Here is a 20,480-nt window from a genome sequence, read left to right as displayed (position 1 = left end):
CGCACATGTATGCATGTGTGAGTGGACATATGTGTGTGGACACGTGTGCATGCTGAGTGGACATGTGCTTGGACACGTGTGCATGCATTGTGAGTGGACATATGTGTGTATGCATGTGTGAGTGGACGTGTGTGTGAACACGTGTGCATGCATTGTGAGTGGACATGTGTGTATGCATGTGTGAGTGGAAATGTGTGTGCACGTGTGTATGCATGTGTGAGTGGACATGTGCGTGTATGTGGTGCCACGTGTGTGCATGTATATAGGAACCTGAATGGCAGCAATCTCTTGAGCCAAAGCTGCTCTGTCGTTTTAACAGTTGGACCTTGTTTACTGTAGTGGCAAAATGGGAGTAACTACAAACACTGAGCTTTCCTCTCCTTGAGTTCTCCTGGATCTTCCAGTGAAAATTTATTCCTGAAATTTATTCCTCAGATTCCCATTCTAAGGATCGCTGAACAGTTCCGTCAACATGTTAAATAAACATAATCATCCTGAATTCACTTAACTTTTTCATCAACGTTAGATGCATTTTCTGCTGGGCCTTGCCTAAGTACTCCCAAGCAGTTACGTAGCTCACTAATTTTCTTTCCCTCCACAAGAATGCCAGGTGCTTAAATAAACCTACCACATCCATAATGTTCTGCTAAGTGCTTTAGGGAAACTAAAAAAAAGAAAGATAACGTCTTTTCCCTCTGGAGGAAAAGTCCATCTTCCTTTAGGATAACCAATGAATGAATGAGGGGAAATGCTTCATACACCAGGGGCTATACAGTCGCGGTGGCCACAAATGCCGGCAGTGGATTCACAGCAGTGATCACTGCCAGCTCCCCTTCCACAGGGTAAATAGGAAGGGTTAATATTACAGGTACCTGGGGACTTTTTAAGTTCATGGACTAGAAACTTAATTTTTAATGCGCCCCCACCCCCAACTGTAAGTCTGTGCTAATACCCTGGTGTACAACCTGTCAAAGTCGCACCTGTATTCAGGGAGGCCTGAATTCATTAACAACTTTCCAATGTGTTGGTGCTAACATACGGCATTTAATTACGGCCTCTGAATGGCAGAGTCTACTTTGAATTTCAAAATGATTTCTTCCTTTTCCAGTGCATCAGCAAGTGACTGCAGGGGGACACCCAGATCCCCATCTCTACAGGCTTCACCCTCCCTGGACAGACAGCGTCCCCTCATACTGGCTCTCGTGAGCCTGGAACTGGATGGCCGGTCACTGGAGGTTTCAGAGGCCTTGAGGAAAGAGATGGGGGCTTAAGTGGCATTTCTGGATGTGAGGCTCTTGGGACCCTTGACAGGCTGTGAGGCTGGAAGTTAAAGCAGAATGAACCTGAACATTCTGTCCACCGAGTCAAAAAATAATCCTTGAAGCTAGGAGCATGACCTCATAAGTACACATGGCTCCAGCCCCTGGGACCCCAAGTCCAGAACCAAAGGCGACCACCACGACTTCCTCATCACCCACTGCTGGACTGACTTCAGACCTAGTAACTGCCTTTAACCGATGGAGGATTAAAAGCTGGAAACAGGCCCTCTGATGGGAGAGAGAACGAAGAAGAGTGTGTGTGTGTGAGTGTGGCTGGTCCCTGCAATAATCCACGCCTCCTCAAACGCTCTTCCTATACTGCCCACTCAACTAGGTGCAAGGGAAAAACAGCCACGAAAGGTGGGTGCTGTTGAGACCCGGGCATATCTTCAGTGTGTTCCTCTCAAAGTCCCTGATGTTTTATTGCTGGTCCAGAGTAGGACCTTTTTATTTGGATGCCTGGTGCAGTAGAAGCGCAAGAACATGAAGTATTGATGAAATGCTGGGAGTCTGCATAAATGTGCTGGAGGCTACAGCTGACGCCGGAGCCACTGGAAGCGCAGGTTCCAGGAAGGCTGGAGATCTCGCAGGTTTGTTCCAAAAAACATTCAAGTGCAGGGAACACATACGAGAGCAGACTCACATTTCTCAGTGGGGGGCTTCCCTGATGGCTCAGTGGTAAAGAACCTGCCTGCAATGCAGGAGACCTAGGTGTGATCCCTGGGTCGGGAAGATCCCTGGACAATGAAAGGTCAACCCACTCCAGTATTCTTGCCTGGGAAATCCCATGGACAGAGGAGCCTGGCGGGCTACAGTCCATGGGGTCATAAAGAGTCGGACATGACTTAGTAACTGAACAACAAACCACATTTCTGGGCCCAGCACAGAGGTTCCCTCTGTCAGAATCCCTGAGTGGACAAAAGCTTAAAGGAGTGATTGCTTTTCTGGAGTTCATTTGTACATCACTAATGAATCTGTGATGAATCTTGCTCAGCAAATATGAAGTTGGAGAAATCTGAACACACTGATAATGAAGAGAGTAACTGTCTCACTATGATGAGTCCTTTGTGCCATCCATAAATGTCAGCAAACTCAGAAAAAAAAGTGCAATTAGAGCTCATTATACTTCTTTCACAGCCACAGGAGCTATTTTGAGCATCTGAGCCCAAGAAATCTTGATGCTCTCTGAGCTGCAGAAACTATGAAAAAGTGAAAAGTTAAAGTAAAAGTCTCTCAGTCGTGTCTGACTCTGTGACCCCATGGACTGTAGCCCGCCAGGCTCCTCTGTCCATGGAATTCTCCAGGCAAGAGCACTGGAGTGGGTAGCCATTCCCTTCTGCAGGGGATCTTTCTAACTCAGGAACTGAACTGGGGTCTCCGGCATTGCAGGCGGATTCTTTACCAGCTGAACTACCAGGGAAGCCTCTCAGAAACTATGCTTACCTGTCAAAAATGCCATGTGACATCAGAAACGGCCTGCAGCGTATATCCCTGGCTTTGGGACATAATACCTTTCTCCTTCTTCCACTCAGGTCCAAGGAGAACCCTGAAGTCTGCTCATGACTACGCAAGGCGGGAGCCTCCGTGAAGAAGAGCTCTTTAAAAGCCACCTTCGGTCCCTTTATACTATTTGATTTTTTGTTTCTTAAATGAAAATTCAGAAAATGAAGTTCAGTCTGCAAGCCAAGGGACCAATGGCCCAGAAAGAAGGTTTGTGGGTTTTCCTTTGTGTGTTCATATCTAAGGTTTGGCAGGAAGAGCCCAAGGCTGGAAGGGCCAGCCTCTGGTCTCAGGAGGCACCAGAGAAGCTGCCTCTGAGGGCTAGAGTTATGTCCTCAGCAGAGCCGAGTGGATGCTCGCCTCGCACCAGGTGTGACCTTAAGTTCTGCAGATGTCAACTGTGGGATGACACTGTCAGGCGGGCCTTACGGGCAGAGCACAGACTAGAACACCACAGCCCTTCTTACAGCTGGAGACTTGGAGGCTGGGTGCGGTTAGAGGAACTTGCCCAAGGTCACAACCAACAAGTGCACGGTCAGGGGTCAAGTCCGGGCTCCTCGAAAGAGGGTGCTTCTTGAGAGCTGGCATTTTTGGGTATTTGCTTATCTTAGTAAAACTGTGCCCAGTCCTGCTTGGCTTCTGAGACTGTGCAAAATGGGGTGTGGCCCTGGCAGTTGCACCCTGTTGCTGTGGTTCCAGACCCCAAGCAGACACCACCCTCAGTGTCCAGAGGACCGTCACGGTTTGTACCTGCCCAGCAGGCAATGCAGAAGAAACCTTCTCTTGGTTCGACTCTTCAGGTATTTTAAGTCACACATTTCCAACTCGGTTCTCTGTCAGATTTATCACGATGGCCTAAGGCTCAAATGAAGCCTCTTTTGCAGACTTTGATCCCATGACTGGTGTCCTGACAGTTTGGAGGATTACGGAGCCAAAGGACAGGGAGGATCTCCTGGTGGCTGGACACGCCAGCATGACCTTCGCTGATTCATCCCACAAATACCAGCTCCATCCTTCCCCTCTCCCAGGAGGAAGAGAACGGACTGCAGGAATGCCCACCTGGAGCATGTGGGCTCAGGGAGCCCGCCTTCTGCCTGGGCAGATGCCCTGGGTGCAGGACCCTAAGGGCTAGGGAAGAATGGGGGTGGAGACGCCAAGCAACACTTTATACAAGCGCTCAGTCACTTACAGCACTATCCCAAATATCTAGGAAAAAAGCTCAGCTCTGAGAGGCAGTTACCTTTATTTCTATTCTATGAATGAGACTAAAGTCCAGTCTCTCCGTTACTGTCAGATACTGAAACCAGTGACAACGGACATGAGTTCCAGGAGAGAAGGGACAGTGTCTTTTGCATCCTTTTCTGCTTTTAAAAATTCACTGCTGCAGCCCCGGCCCCTGGCAACCTGCCCGGCAGAGTGAGTAACTGACGAAGAATTGTCAAACAAAGGATGAAGCAAGTGGACTAAGACCCCACAACAAAGCAGTGGCGGGTTTTAGACCCTCTGACACCCAACACCACAACTGTGATAAAGCTCTGTAGGAAAAAGGGAATCAGACCCAAAGAGAAGGGTGCGGCTGGTTAGGATGGCGGTGAAGCACCAATGTTTACTCCCCGACAGGCGAATCAAGTGCCAGCAGCCTCCCCATATGAAAAGGAACTCCCTTCAAAACTTTCCAGTTGATGTGGCCAGAAAATGGGATGCGCTACAATCAGCAAAAACACACCTCGTGGAGAGGCAGAGCCTCATCATAATTTACACATGCGGATATGCGGATCTCCGAGTGCGTGCCTTCTGCCCCATGACTAATTAATGAGGTGCAGAGCTGCCTGGAGGCCGGAAGCCACGCTGATTGTGTCAGTCTTGTGGGATGGGGGTGCTGGGCTCCAGGAAAGCAGGAGATTCCTCTAACACACATTCAGTCAATCCCAAGAACAAAATGGGGAGAGACGGTCTGCACAAGTGGAAGCAGAAACTCCAGAGAGAAACGTGCCCATCAACCCTCCGGTGTCATGGAGAGGCAAGTCCATTATTCCACGGACCTCATCAAATGCATACATAATTTTTTTTTTTTTTTGCACTTAAGTGTGTGTTTATTAACCAGCAGACTGAATTCTGAATGAACATAGATGCAAATGCATGGATACAACCTAGAGAAAAGTGCAATCAGACACTCTCAAAGCCAGAGGACCAAAGGAAAGGAGGGAAAAAAAGACAGCCCAAGTCCTGGTGGGCGAGGCCCTCCTCACCTGGCTTCTCTGCCTGGTGTCATCCCTCCCTCTTGGGCGCCTGTGCCACTGTCAGAGGAGGTAGACAAGAGCCAAAGGTCACAGGGTCACCATACTGATCACGTCCCAAACAGAGCGACACGGAAAACTGATACTTGTAGCATCTTCACAGGTCTTTACAGCAGATACAGGAGGGAGGGGACTGAAGTTCACGTTTCTCCAGAGGTGCCCACCCCAACAGAAGCTCCTGGAGCACAGCTCTCCTCCTTCCCCAGAGAAACAGCCAGCTCCTCCCCGCACCCCCTCCCTCCGGCAGCCTCACTTCTGTGCTTAAGAAAACAGACATTAATAGGAGACAATTGGTCACCACCTACCGTTTGATTTTTCACTATCTGCAGGTTTCATCTGAATGGGATGATGCATCTAAAAATAGAAAAGTGAGAAGGTAAGGCAGATTGAACAACAGTTCAACAGTCTCAGAAACCCCATGCTGTTCAGCAAGACTACAGATACCTTTAAAAGGGCATTTAAATAATAACGAGACCTCTCTCAGTTAACAGAAACTATTATATACTAAATGCAAGCATGTGTTTGACGTTCAGCAACAGGATGCTTTTAAGTCCCAGGGCTCTGTGACATGGTATCTTAACACGTGAGCTTTGCAGTCAGGCTCAAGTTCAAAACCTGGTTCTACCACTCAGTGTGGTTTCTGCCTGGATCTGACAGGTGACTCTGGCTCTGCTGTTCATTACAGCGGCGTGACCTTGGGCAAGCGTCTTCTCTGAGCTTTAGTCGCCTCATCTGTAAGATGGAGGTGACATCTATACAGTAGGGGTGGAGAGAATTATCAGAGAAGATGCATGTGATGTGCTTAACAAATGAGGCATAGGAAAAAAACAGCTATCATTATTTTGTGTTATTACAAACGGTCCATTTTCCTCCTGGTCATTCTATATCTGCTGCATGGCTGTTTCTTGGGTTTTGGAGTTCTGAGTAATTTGCAGGTTGACCCATTGATTGATTTAGGTGTCATCATCTAATTTTTATTAAACATGAAGTATGACACAGGAATGCAAAGGCAGTGAAAGAATGGACAGAAGGTGAGAGGGAGGGAGTAAAGGATGAGGGAGGGGCTGACAATCTCATTTAGTGCGCACGTAGGTGGAGAAAGCACCTGAGACAACGTGGGACCAAGATCCTGCATCTTGGAGGAACAAGACGCTCCACGCTCTTTAAATGATGCCAATCACACTCCTGTGCGTGATCTGCAGAGTTGACTCCAAGCACAGAAAGCTGCCACCGTTTCCAATTAAAATAAATTCCTCAAATGACTTTCACGGGCTCTCTCGCTTCATATTTCATCCTACCCCAAGGACTGTCGACGCCACGGGGTAGATGGAATCAGTGGCTGTGCAAATGCTTTTATTATAATGGGTCCCATTCTGTCTGAACCTTTAATTTCCCCAGTGGACTTCCCTCACTTGCCAGCCACAGCTCTGGGTTTTATCTAATTTAAATGAAAGGGGAATGCTACTTGGCTCTGGCACCGAAATGATGGGAAGTGATTATCGGGCGGTTGAGACCATGTGCACCTAATGCCTGCCAGGGTCTTCCAAACACTAGAGGAAGAGGATGAGAGAGCAATACCGGGGGACGAGAGGCTAAATAATTCAGAGCTGCTTCGTTTACGCTCCAAGGCAAGATGCTCTTACGCACAGAACACAGGCCTTGAGGTGTGGGGTCTACTTGTATTCCCACTCCACTCATTAATACGTTCAATTTGTAGAGAAGAGACCAGCATGAGAGTGGAACGCTTAGGGGTCAGTAAGCAGACTTGTCTTTTCAGAAAAGGGGCTGGGGGAGTCCAGGGGAGCAGGCACTTCACTCTGCCTGGTGAGGCCCGTGGGGGTGCTGCGGCAAAGGGCCCATCTGCTTGGAGTCCTAAAGGCTGGCGGACTTGCCAGCAGAGGCGGGGCAGCCGGTGGACTGTTCCACACACAGACACGGTGGTGAGGAGGCGCCCGGCCCTCCTGGAGGCAGAGCACAGTGTGAGTATCTGTGTCAGTGGTGGGGGGGAAGGCACATGAGAAGGGGTGCCGGGGCAGCTGGTGTCCAGGCTGCTGACCATCTCACAGGCTAAGGCATTGCAATTTCACCTAAAAGTCAGCGATCAGGTATAGAATGTTTAAGCAGCAAAGCCATGAGATCCCATTTGCTTTCTTGAAAAGCCACCTTTGGCTGCAGCGTTGGAGGGTGGAGACTCAGGAGGCGAGGGGCGCAGTTCAGAGGCGACTGACTACGAACAGCCCCCGGGAGCTGGTGAAGGCCTGAACCTCAGAGGGAACTGGCTGGTGGTGGCAGAAGCCCAGGCCTGGACAGCTGGACATGCAGCGGGGGCCCGGCCTGTTCACTTCACCTCTGTGTCCTGCATATAATGCCGTGCCCTACAAGTAACTCCCTCAGCAGGGAAAACACGAGAAAGCTGGCTGGGGAGGCGGTGGGCAGAGACTGAGGGGCACAGGTCAGGATGCCCTGCACTTGGTGTGAAGCTGGAAACATGGGTCTCGACTGTCAGGACGGCTCTGGGAGTGGGCTGATGCCACAGGTGTGGCTGAAACTGTCCAGAGAAGGAAGTGAGAGAAGGGAGATGACAGCCAAGGGCAGCACCAAAGGGACAGCAGGAAGAGGAGTCTTCAGAGGCAGAGCAGGGGCCAGCCCAGAGAAGCAGGAACAGAACCGCGTGCCCCACAGGCGCCACCCAGGGAGAGTTTCAAGAACAAGGTGGTGGTCAGAGCGAGTGCTGTCAGATGCTGCGATCCACGTGCCCCATGGTCCTTCTGCATCTGGCAATACAGATTTTTAATTTATCAAAAGAGCTTCTGTGGGGTAGTGGGGGCCAGAATGCCAACGTGCACGTGGTGGGAGGGTAACAGGAAGGTAATGGTTGACATGACAGATGCAGACAATCACTTCGAGATTTGCTCTAAGAGGTGGCAGGGAGGAAGACAGGAGGCTTGGTGGCTGATGAGGGTGCAGTCTTTCCAGACAGGGAACACTTGTACAGGTCCATGAGCTGAGAAGACTCAGATGAATTTCACAGGTTAAAAGAACAGGAGAGATAAGAGTACCAACATTACACACAGGACACAAAAATTCAATGAACAGGACTCTTGCCTTCAAGACGCTGCCCACCCAACATGGTGACTGACATGCACGTAAATAAAGGAGAAAGCTGGTGATGAGAATCAGAAAAGCAGTACAGAGAGAGTGCTGTGAGCCCTCAGATCCATCAGCGATGTGCACAGAGGGCAGGATGAGGAAATCTGGGAGCTGCAAGGACAGACTCATTTGACTGAAGCTGCCAAGGGCCCTGGGAATCATCTCGCCCAATACTCTCAATGTCTGAAGGAACAAGGGACTCCACGAAGGACACACAGCTGGGATCAGAAATCAGAGTTCCCTACTCTTCAACCAGGGCCAATTCCCACAAACCGCTGGGCTTCCCCCACAAATGCCCACCGTGGTGTCTGGACTCCTGAGCCTACGAGGAGAAGCTGCCGGAGCCAGAGAGACGCTCACTTGGAGGCGCCAGCAGTGCCCCTTGGGGAAAAGCAGTCTTCCTCTGCCTTCCCACCACACTTCACCAACAGAACTCCACCATGGGTACTGTGCGAAGACTTGACTCTGGGTTTTCCTGCTGTTGCTGGTAACTGACCCTGATTCTGATCTAAGACTATCCAGGAGGCTCAGGAATGGACCACCGGTAGCAATGAAACAGCCGGGGCCACTATGGCCTTGAATTGGGTTTCTCTGAACTTGAACTCCTGGATCCGGAGAGGAGAAGAAGAGATCTCCTTATGGAGATCTGGATTGTCAGACCAACGTGATTCTAAACGGGTGGTCACCCTACTCCAGGGATGTTCTGAAACCAACTGTGATAAAACGTAAAGCGCCTTGACCTTCTTGGAGAGAGGTGTTCAATCAGGACAGTATTAGGAATGGCTCATTATCACGAACAGTTCATTTGAGTTTCAAATTCCTGATCAGGTACAGGATGTAAATGTCAAGGAAGAAAAAAAAAAAAAAGGTTTGGAGGAGTCATCCTCGTAATGTTATGTCACTTCCTCAGTCTTATGATTCCAAGAACTTTGGGAGAACTTGTTGAGTGGAGTAGGGAAGTTCCTGCAAAGGAGGGGGCATTCCAGTTTAAAGTTTCAATATAATATAATGTTATAATATAGGGAGATTCCTCCCCTGTAACAGGAAATGGTGTCAAAGATTCACCTCAGCAGGGTGCCAAGACAACTCACACATTCACTTCATTCCGCTCTGTTACATGGTGGGAATAATGGGTAAACAAGAGTTCTCATCACAACAGAGTGTCTAATGTAAGGGTAGAGAGAGACACACCAGGCATTTTCCACGTGCAGCGTGGGGACTCAGACACCCGGCACAAAGGAAGGGCAAGTGCAGAACGCATCTCAGCTGGAGCGATGGTCAGGCTCAATCCTGAAGGGACCCTGATGCTAACCAGGACTTGAGTGAAGGGCGTTTCAGGGAAGGAACAACCTACCTGAAGGCAGAGGGTCAGAGAAACGAAGCCGCACCGCTCCTAATGAAAGATGATGCATCCTGACCAACAGAGGGCGCAACACATGTCGCCAGAGACCATTCACCAAACCCCAAATAACAAAGCGCTACAAGATCCACCGTAAGGGATAAGCTCACGATCAGAGGAGCTCAAGCACAGAGAAAACAGCACACATCTCAGCCCTGAAAGAGAACGGCCCTGGGCTGGCAGCCAGAGGCCACACCCTCAGTGCCCTCCTCGAGGACTGAAGATGACACCCGCGGCATGAGAACTGCAGCTTGGCAACACAGCTGTTATCACGATGGGGACACTGGCCACCTCCACCGCCCGAGCTGGAGGGCGGGGTATGCACCGTGCTCTGCAGTTGGGCACGCGACAGCAGTAATGGGAGGAAGGGCCCAAGAGCTCGGCGTCGCTGTTCCAGTCTCCTACCTGAACCAGCTATGCGCACATCCACTCTGGTTTAGATCCTTTTCCCACACAGGCCATTACAGAGTACTGAGCAGAGTTCCTTGTGCTATATAGCGGATTCTTACTTTATACGTAGTAGTGTGTATATGTCAGCCCCCATCTCTCACTTAATCTCACCTCCTTTCCCCCTTGGTAACCAACAGTTTGTTTTCTGCATCTGTGACCCTATTTCTGTTTTATAAGCAAGTCCGTTTGTATGTTTTTTAGATTCCACATATGAGCGATCATATTTGTCTCTGTCTTACTTCACTCAGTATGACTATCTCTAGGTCATCTGTGTTACCGCACATGGCATCATCTTGTTCTTTTCAATAGCCGAGTAATATTTCATCGTATGTATGTTAAGAGGCATGTTAATTACTCCGAGGCTGCATCTCCATGGTTACACAGGATCGGCGGGGTCTGAAAAAACCTTCACTGGTCTGTATTGTTATGATCTGTTTACACAGTCAGAGGAGTCTAGGGATTTATAACCTCAAGCCAGTGGCACTGACAGGGTAGCTTCCTTGAGGCCTGGAGGAACAGCAGCAGTGAAATGAAGCGTGAGTGCTAAGTCACTAAGTTGTGTCCAACTCTTTGAGACCCTACGGACCATAGCCCGCCAGGCTCCTGTCCATGGGATTCATTCTCCAGGCAAGAATACTGCAGTGGGTAGCCATTTCCTTCTCCAGGGGACCTTCCTGACCCGGGGATTGGACCCTCAACTCTTCCTGTCTCCTGCATCGGCAGGCGGGTTCTTTACCACTAGCGCCACCTGGGAAGCCAGTGAGTCTAAGACTTGAGTCCAGCTCGGCTGCCCTTGGAGCAGAGACCACAGCAGGGCCTGGGCTGTCCTACTCCAGGTTCCCCACAGCAGAGGGCCTGTCCAGGGAAATGGCAAAATCAAGTATTTTGGAAACAGATCCGCTTCATGGCAGCGCATGTAACCGAGTCCATCAAGTTTACGTGTCTATGAAGAAAGCCTTCTCAACCCTTTCCCATGAAGACTGCTTTGCATGTGAATTTGTTTTACATTTTATTACAGAACAGTGACATGATATCTCACGTTCCACAGTAAGGTATTGGGTAACTTGATGGTTTCTATTTAGTCCTACTCACTTCAAGGCAAATGAAATCTATAGATAAACAACTAGGATTTACTGTATATTACAGGGCATTATGTTCAATATCTCAGAATAAACTATAACAGAAAAGAATAAAGGAATATATATAATTATACATACATATATATGTATACCTGAATCACTTTGCTATACACCTGAAACTAATGTAACACTATCAACTATATTTCAATTAAACAAACAAATGCAAATGAAGTCTGATGAAAGGGGGACTAGTCAAGCAGATTCGAGAAAAACTGGCTGTTACTTTCAGTTACATCTGAGTATTCAGTATTGATCATGAAAGCAAAGGGCACTGCGACTGCAGCCCACTGAGCTGCTGCCTCTCGGGGGCCGATCAGGGCTTCTTGACCTGTGGGCCCTCCTCTCTGGCTTGGGCTAGTTTCATCTCGTGCCTCCGCTCTCTCAGGAAGCTGTCAGCGCCCAGGGCTCCAGCCTCCAGGAAGCCTCACCCTGTAGCCTGCCTCCTAACGGTGAGTGCGTGGCCCCTGGCCCTCCCTCAGCGTCTCCCCCACTTTCACAGGGGCCCTAGATCTGAGGCCCTTACTGCTGGCAGGACCTGCTGCTTCTCACTCTGGAACATGTCAGCCTTGGATGCATCACCAGGAGCCTGGCTGTGTCTCACAGAAATGAATATGAGGACGTAACTATGGGACAAAGGCACCCCCCACCCCCGCAAAGGCTGTGGAGGTGACAGCATGGTGAGGGGCTACAGACGCCCCTGGCGGCAGTCGTCACCACCCTCATGATGAGTCCCACCACATCCCAGTGACAAGGACAAGCCTGGACCACAACCACCAGCATCCACGAACCACACTCTCTATGAAGTCTGAGTCCTTTCCCCAGATCTTTCTGCCTTGACCATGTGATGGCTAAGGAGGTGATTCTGCGCTGAAACGGCCAGTGTTAACCCAGATGGAGGCTGGAAGACCCAGGACCCTGTTTCTCACACCAAGGAGAATTTGTGTTGAAATTTGTTTAACCCCAGCCATCACCAAAGGATGAGTGAACCACCTTTAACACCAGACTCAGTATAAAACATGCCACTTTTTAACCTGAAATGGGTTTTATAGAATCACCACTATGCATCTCATTATTAACCCCACTGTGACCCCTAGACACAGCAGCCATGATGGCACATATTATAAGCTTACTGCCCACAAAGTATTGAAAGGGAGGAAGAGAGGGGAGGGAAGAAGTGAATGCATGAAAGAGCCATGTGCCGAATGAGAAAATTAGCAGACTCCACTCAGGAGAGACGAACTGGAATTTCTCTTCTGCTCCCTCCCTGACAACGCAAACCTGACTCACGGAGAATATACGTCATATCCTGTTGGACAGCAGACTATGAGATACCAAAGGCATTTTCGCTTCCTCAATTTTTCTCCAAAATGTTTTGCAAATGGGCAAAAATAAATTTCAGAAGCACTGCCACCAGCTGGAGGCAGGCCATCACCCCAAAGGCAGATGGACTGTCAAGGGAACTTCTACGACCATAAGGAACTCCCAGAGCCATAGAGGCCCCCCAACTCTCTAGGAAGGAAATTCCGCCATTTTCACCACTGCTTTTTATACTCTGCGTAAAGTAGACTGGGAAGAAACAAAGGGAGTTTTAGGAATGTTGACCTCTCAGTATTGAATAAGGACCTTTGAATTTCTCTGATTTTTGAAAATGGTGACGTATCGCTAAACTTCCCAAAACATCTTTAACAGAGTGACGCCTCTGCAAGAATACAGATGATCAGAGTCACATGTGGGATCCGTCTCCATCAGGATAAAGCTGGGCTTGGCGCTCACAGTTGTGTTTGCTACGTAAGTAGAGCATTTAGGCAATTTTGGTGAAAACAGGAACTCTGCCCTGTGCTCTCAGTTTTCCCAGGCTAAGCATTGCTTACTGTAGGCTCTTTATACGTATCCTACCTAATTTAATTCTCACAACAACCCTGAGATAGATGTGAGTAAGGAACTAATGGGACAGGGTTGGGGGAGGGATGGAAGGAGGAACACAAAGAGAGATTAAAGAACTTGGCTGAGGCACACAGCACATCAGCAGTGGAGCAGGGATTTGAACTGGGGCTGTCTCAGGCTCGAGCACAGACTCTCAACCCCCCTTGCATACTGAGCCTCCCCTTAGCATATCCAGACAGCTATGCTGTGAGATGGTGGTTTCTAAGAACCGAGAGCATTACCAAAATCTCCTCTTCCACGCTAGACATAAAGACTGTCTCAGTCTGGAGGGTACCTCCCCATTAGAAACTTATATATGAATGTGTGTATATGTGTACATTCATATACACTTCACATGCCATAGGAAATAATATTTTAAAGACTTATTTAAACAAACAAAGACCCAAGTTCAGCAATTTTCCCCACCACTCACTCCCAGCCTCTGGCAATCACCTATCCTCTGTATCTGTGAGCTTTTTTATTTTTTAATTAATTTTTAGATTCCACACATAAGGGAGATCATAAAATATCTTTTTCTGTGACTTATTTCAATTTAGCATAATACCTTCAGGGTCCATCATTTGTCCAAAGGCCTGATTTCAGTTTTTAAATAGCTGAATGATATTTCATTATGAATGTATATATGTGTATATGTATATATACACAAATATATACATACACATATATTTAAATATGAAACAATTTCTGTATCCATTCATCCAACATTTTGGTAGCTTTCATATCTTGGCTATTGTAAATATATGCTGCAATGGACATGGGAGTACTAGTTATCATTTTCAAGTTAATGTCTTTGTTTCTTTCAGATAAATACCTAGAAGGAGAAGTGAGCTATCACATGGTAGTTTTATTTTTAATTTTTTGAGGAAATTCCACACTACTTTTCATAGTGGCTGCATCCATTCATATTCCCACCAACAGTGGACAAAGGTTCCCTTTTCTCCACATCCTCAGCAACACTTTTTATTTTTTATCTTTTTGACAACAGCTCTTCTGACAGGTGTGAAGTTATAGCTCACTGTGGTTCTGATTTGCAATTCCCTGAAGAATAATGATGCTGAGCATCTTCTCGTGTGCCTATTGGCCATCAAGATGTCTTCTTAGGAAAAATGTCTATTCAGATCTTCTGCCCATTTTTTAATCACATTGTTTTTTTTGCTACTGAGTTTATGAGTTCCTTATATATTTTGGATATTAATCCCTTGAATATACGATTTGCAAATAATTTGCTCCCATTCACTAGACTGACTGTTCATTTTGTTAATAGTTTGCTTTGCTGTGCAGAAGTTTTTTAGTGTGATGTAGCATCACTCATTTATTTTTGCTTTTCTTGCCTCTGCTTTGGTGACAGTTTCAAAAAAAATCATCACCAAGAGCTATGTCAAGGAGCTTGCCACCTATGTTTTCTTCTTGGAGTCTTATGATTTCAGGTCTTATACTAAAGTCTTTAATCCATTTTCTTAATTTTAATCCATTTTCTTAACTTTTGTGTATTGTGTGAGACAGTGGTCCAGTTTTCCCAACATCATTTACTTGAGACTGTTCTTTGCCCACGGTATATTCTTGGCTCCTCTGTCATAAATTGACTATATATGTGTGAGTTTCTTTTCTGGGTTTCTATTCTGCTCCATTGATCTGTGTGTTTGTTTTTAATGTCCATTCCATACTCTTTTGATTACTACAGCTTTGTAATATACTTTGAAATAAGGGGCATGTTGCTTCCAGCTTTGTTCTTTTTCAAGACTGCTTTGCCCATTCAGGGTCTTCTGTTGTTCCATACAAATTTTACAACTATTTGTTCTGTTTCTGTGAAGCATATCAGTGGAACTTTGTCAGGGATGGCACCAAATCTGTAGCTTGCCTTGGGTAGAATGGGAACTATAACAATATTAATTCTTCCGATCATGAACACAGAAAATCCTTACGTTTATTCGTGTCTTCTCCCATGCCTTTCATTAAGGTCCTGCAGTTTTCTGTATACACTCCTTGGTTAAATTTATTATTTTAGATGCAACTGTAAATGGAACTGTTTTCTTAATTTCTCTGATATTTCATTATTAGTGAATAGAAACACAGCAGTTTTTTTGTGTATTCACTTTGAATCCTGTGACTTTACTAAATTTGCTTATGAGTTCAAACAGTTTTTTGATGGAGTCTAAGGTTTTCTCTATATAATATCATGTATCATCTTCAAATAGTGAGAATTTTTACGAAAAAAAGGATAGCTTAAGGGACTTATGAGACAACACCAAAAAGGACAGGCATTCATATTCTAGGGAATCCCACAAGGAAAATAGACAAATGGGAAGAATAATTATTTAAGGAAATAATGGCTGAAAGCTTACTTAACCTGGGGAAGAAAACAGACATTCAGATCCAGGAGCCCAGAGTGTCTCAAATAACTCAAAGAGATCCACACAAAGGTTATAATTAAAATGTCAGAAGTTAAAGACAAGGAAAGACTATTAAAAGCCGCAAGAGAAAAACAACTTATTATGTACAAAGAAGCCCCCATAAGATTACTAGCAGATTTTTCAGGAGAAACAATGAAGGCCACAAGGGAATGGCACAATACATTCAAAGTGCTGAGAAAAAAACACAAAAAACTCCCAAGACTACTCGACCCAACAGATTGATCATTCAGAATTGAGATAGTCTCCCAGACAAGCAGAAACCAAGTGAATTCAGTAATACACTAAAAAGTCATATGCCATGATCAAACAGGATTCATTCCAGGGATGCAAGGATGGTTCAACATCCACAAATCAGGCAGTGTGATACACCGTTTTAAAATGAAGTGTAAAAATCATGTGATAATCAACAGATGCAGAAGAAGTGTTTGACAAAATTCAACATCTATTTGTGAGAGGGGAAAAAAAACCTCTCAACAAAGGGGGTACAGAGGGAATGCACCTCCATCTAATAACAAGCTCACAGATAATACACTACACTGTGAAAAATGGAAAGCTTTTCCTTCAAGCTCAGCAACAAGACAAGGATGCCCACTTCTGCCACTTTCATTCAACATAATACGGGAAGTCTTAGCCACAGCAATGAGGCGAGAGAAAGAAATAAAAGACATATAGACCGGAAAGGAGGAAGTAAAATATTTTAGTCTTAGAACAAAAATGACTGTCTAGGTTTTCTCTATGAAAAAGGTAGGAAAGAAAACTTAAAATGCTGTCATGAGTCAAAGAAAAACAGCCTTATAGCCATACCAGGAAAGTATAGCTCTGATCTGTGTGCCATCTGACCACGAATTGTATGCTCTAATTCAGAGAGATTAAATGTTAATTCTTCTACAGTTCCTTCAGGTCATTTAAAATACATGCAAAATGGAATTAGACTGTGAAGTTTATATTATGGGCCAAGTTATCCAAAATGTTCTATACCTACGATGATGAGTAACAATTGATAACAAGCAAAATTAGCTCTCAGTTTAGAAGAGAATAATAGTTTTGAATTACTGACAACTGATCCTACAGTTTGTGGTTTCTTCACAAACTGTTAGTGGGAAAAGTACACTGGAATCTATAAAATGAATCAAGTACAGACCACTTTATTAGATAAGTCAGCATTCACACAGGTAGGCACTGGTATTTGGCTTTATGAGAGCTGACTGAATTGTACAAGGCCTGTTTCTATTTGAATGTGTGTGTGTGGTCACGCTCAGTTGTGTCCAACTCTTTGCAACTCCATGGACTGTAGCCCACCAAGCTCCTCTGTCCATTGAATTCTTCAGGCAAGAATACTGGAGTGGGTTCCTATTTACAACTTCAGGGGATCTTCCTGACCCAAGGATCAAACCCATGTCTCTTGTGTCTCCTGCACTGGCAGGTAGATTCTTCACTGTTCTACCTGGGAAGCCAAGTAATCATCTGAATACTGATTTGGAAGGCAGCTATGCTCACCACTACACCACCAACGCTGAATGCTGCTTTGGAAATTCTGGAGGACACTGTGTAGACAGTGGCCTTTTGAAGATGCAGATTCACTGGTGGAAGCAGAGTGTATGGGATTCATTTATGCTTTGAGTCACAGTACTATTCCAAATTGCTGTTTTGTGCATCTCTAACTAAGTTAATAGAGAAGGCACACAGAAAACTTTAAACGAGTATTTGCCAATGTATATCTTTACAAAAGTGATCAAAGCCAAGAATAAAAGGGGATGTGAATATGAGGACAGCAAAGAAACATGTTATCCTTTCTCTTCCCATGGCAAATCACAACCAGAGGAAAAAACCTACAGTGGAAATAAATGACTATTTCTTCCTAATAGCCATTGATACATGTGAAGTGCTTAAAGCACTGCCTGCATAATATGTGCCCAATAAAGTTATCATTATCATTGTCATTACTATCTGACAAAGCAAAAGGAGATCGCTGAGGGAAAAGGCCCCAATCAAAACATGCTGGAAGGAACAGCCTTTCTTGGTCCCATGGGAAGTATACAGCTAATACTGCTCCCAGCCTTCTCCATATATACCAACAACCCAGTGAGAGAAAACGCCCTACAGAACCCAGGATTATGTATCTGCTTTAGGCTTCTCGGGCTCCAAAGGCAGCCTTTTTTTTTTTTTTTGCTGTAATGTTACTAGCTATTTACATTTCTGTTACAATCATGTGGTACAGGAGAGGGGGAAAGTCAAGCAGCATAACCATTTAGTCCTGGCAAAAAATAAAACAAATAAAATATTGCAGGAAAATTAGATTACTCTGGGTGGAATTATAGGAGGGGAGCTAGAGTCTGCTACAGTGATTAAGTCATCATTTCTGACAGATGACTCTAATCGCCTATCAAATAGCATTCCTCAACCCCATCTGTAACTTGGCGTCCTCGTTACTCAGCCCATGTTACCTTCTGTATAGAAAACACACACAGACAAGGGGCGGTGCAGCCCAGCGATTATTACACTCATTAGCTATAATTAGGTTCTGTGTTTTCATACTAAGTAATAACATGAGCTTCCATTTTGCTTTATTTATTCTTAAAATTAGAAGAAAAATGAACAGGCTCAAAATAGGAGGCACAGAACGTGAACGAAAAATAATTGTTATAACAAAGTGTGAGCGTAATGCTTTCTGAAGCATCCCTATTGAAGAAGGATGTTAATCCTTTCTTAATTTTTCATGGAACTGTTGTAAGTATATTACTTAGGTAAATCTATGACACCTTTTAACCCTCTAGTCAGATGCGGGGCCTAATTAGCTGTGATTTCAGTAGAAGGTATTATTACTGTTTAGTCTTATTTTTACAAACAGAAAGCAATTTCTTTGATAAGATTTTGGTTCTTCCCTCTGTCACTGACTCTCTGGGATACAGTAGAAACAAATGATCCAATTAGTTGCGCTCCCAAATAAATACAATGAAAAGCAAAGCAGAACCAGTTAAAATTGAGTGACTGTACTTAGGCTTTCTGGAATCCTGTTTAGAGCTGCATGTTTTAATGACACAAGACTGGGGGGTCTAGAACAAATCCAGAAATGGAGGTAAGTGGAAAAACAACATAGGAAGAGGCGTGCAGGATCACAGTGCCACTCAGGCCGCAGGACAACCCCCATAAGCACAGCAGAAGACCACACAAGTCACACACACACACACAGGACAGAGTGCAACAGCCATTCCTGATTAATAAGCCCGAATTAACAATCGACAGATATGCTTTCTAACCACGATTTCCTTCTGACAGTGGAATTGTCTTCCCAAACCCAGTGATGAATGCGCCAAGAGTCACTCTTCCAGATGTTACCCAGACGCTCCATTAGATACGCCCCCTGACTGAGCCAGGGAAACACAGATGGAAATGATAGCGCCTGACCCGGCCACAGAGGAGAGACTTAATGATCTGGTCGTTCCCCTACATTGCCAGTATGATGGTTCTACAGGCCACAAACTTAGTATCCTCTCGTATTTTAAGACAGATGAGTCTGGTTTAACAATAAATTGTCCTCTTGACATTAGCCTTGACCCGTCTCGGCCACCATCGGGCTCGCCTCTCACATGGCCGGGGTCTAACCCCGAAGCCAGCCCACTGGGCTCACGGTGGCCCCCTGCCCGACAGCTGTCATCCAAGTGGTCGCGGTTACCCAGGTCTCAGCTCCCTGGACTGGGGGCAGCGAAGCCTGTGGGCTGGTGAGCAGAGGGTGGTCCACCTCCCTCACTGACGTGCCCTGTGGGGGGAGATGCCCGTTGTGCTTAACTGGCCCTTCTGCTGGGTCCGCGTGGCTGGCAGACTCCTCATCCCGCCGTGAAGCTCAGTCAGACTGGGGGCATGTTTCCTCCTCGATCTCTCTGCCCCCTTCCCAGGACCCAGCTCAGGTCCTGACACTCCCTGGGACAGTTTCCCAGGCTTCTCTCTACTCAATTTCAGCCACACTCCTGCCTCACTCTTGTAGGAAGCAGCCTTTTGCTCAGTGAAAGCTGCCCACACTGCACTGGGTTTCGGTCGGGCCCGGGAAACCCCAGTGCAGGGCTGAGCCTGGGGCTTAAGCAGCATCAGCTCAGGACTGGCAGCAGCTGTCTGCTCTGTGTTCCCTCGTGGGACCGGAACTCGGGCCACACCGGCTTACTCTTCGGCTTCTTGGAATTCTCACTCTAGATCTGTCTCTGTTAAGTTTCTTTCCCACTCCTGCTCACACGGATGCCTGCAACGGACTCCTTGCATGCTGGTCCTTGCCTCCCAGGGCATCGTACACACTGCTGCCTCTTTAATCCATCGAAAATGCAGGCGTAGTGATGTCTGTGCCCGGCTCAGACACTTTCAATGATCTATCAAATTACATTCTGGCTCCTTGGCCCATCTTTCAAGGAACTCCATGCTTTGCTCCCAAATTACCTTTTCAGGCTGACTTCCCAAGATTGCTCTACATTTCCCATCTCTTCTAGTCAAATTGAAGAACCTCCTCTTCTTGGTTCTTCTGCCTCAGGCTCACCCATAGAAAGGCATCATGACCCTTTCCATGCATCTACAGAGTATTTTCTTTGTCAATAATAGCCTCTGTATATTTGTTACTCAGAAACACCTATATGTCAAGTTACAGGCCAATCATGTGAAATTGCCATTTTCATAGATTAACAATGGTTGAATGGTGAGAATTTCATACAGTATGACCTCCCATCCTGCATAGCAAGGAATGGTATCATCTTCTTTTCGGATGACCCATAAGGAGCCCTAAACATTCAAGTCATGCAGGATACCTCCTTTGCTAGGCTTGAAGATCTTTCCAGTAATCCATCTGCATATTTACAAGCTGTATCAGTTCAATTAAACATTGACTTGATAAC

At 46.2% G+C, this 20,480-nt stretch overlaps 1 protein-coding gene across 2 annotated transcripts in view; it reads right to left on the bottom strand.

Annotated features, from left to right (window-relative positions):
• CELF2 (CUGBP Elav-like family member 2) overlaps positions 1 to 20,480 on the bottom strand; it is a 308,002-nt gene that overhangs the window by 60,747 nt on the left and 226,775 nt on the right. For both annotated transcript variants that reach the window (XM_052650849.1, XM_052650850.1), the window contains exon 4: positions 5,422 to 5,470. In XM_052650849.1, the coding sequence (XP_052506809.1) occupies positions 5,422 to 5,470 (49 nt within the window). The remainder of the gene's footprint in view (positions 1 to 5,421; positions 5,471 to 20,480) is intronic.

This window comes from Budorcas taxicolor, chromosome 13 (genome assembly GCF_023091745.1).
Source record: "Budorcas taxicolor isolate Tak-1 chromosome 13, Takin1.1, whole genome shotgun sequence".
NCBI lineage: Eukaryota > Metazoa > Chordata > Mammalia > Artiodactyla > Bovidae > Budorcas > Budorcas taxicolor.
The sequence above is the reverse complement of the archived record's forward strand: the minus strand, read 5'-3'. Positions and strand labels throughout refer to the sequence as shown.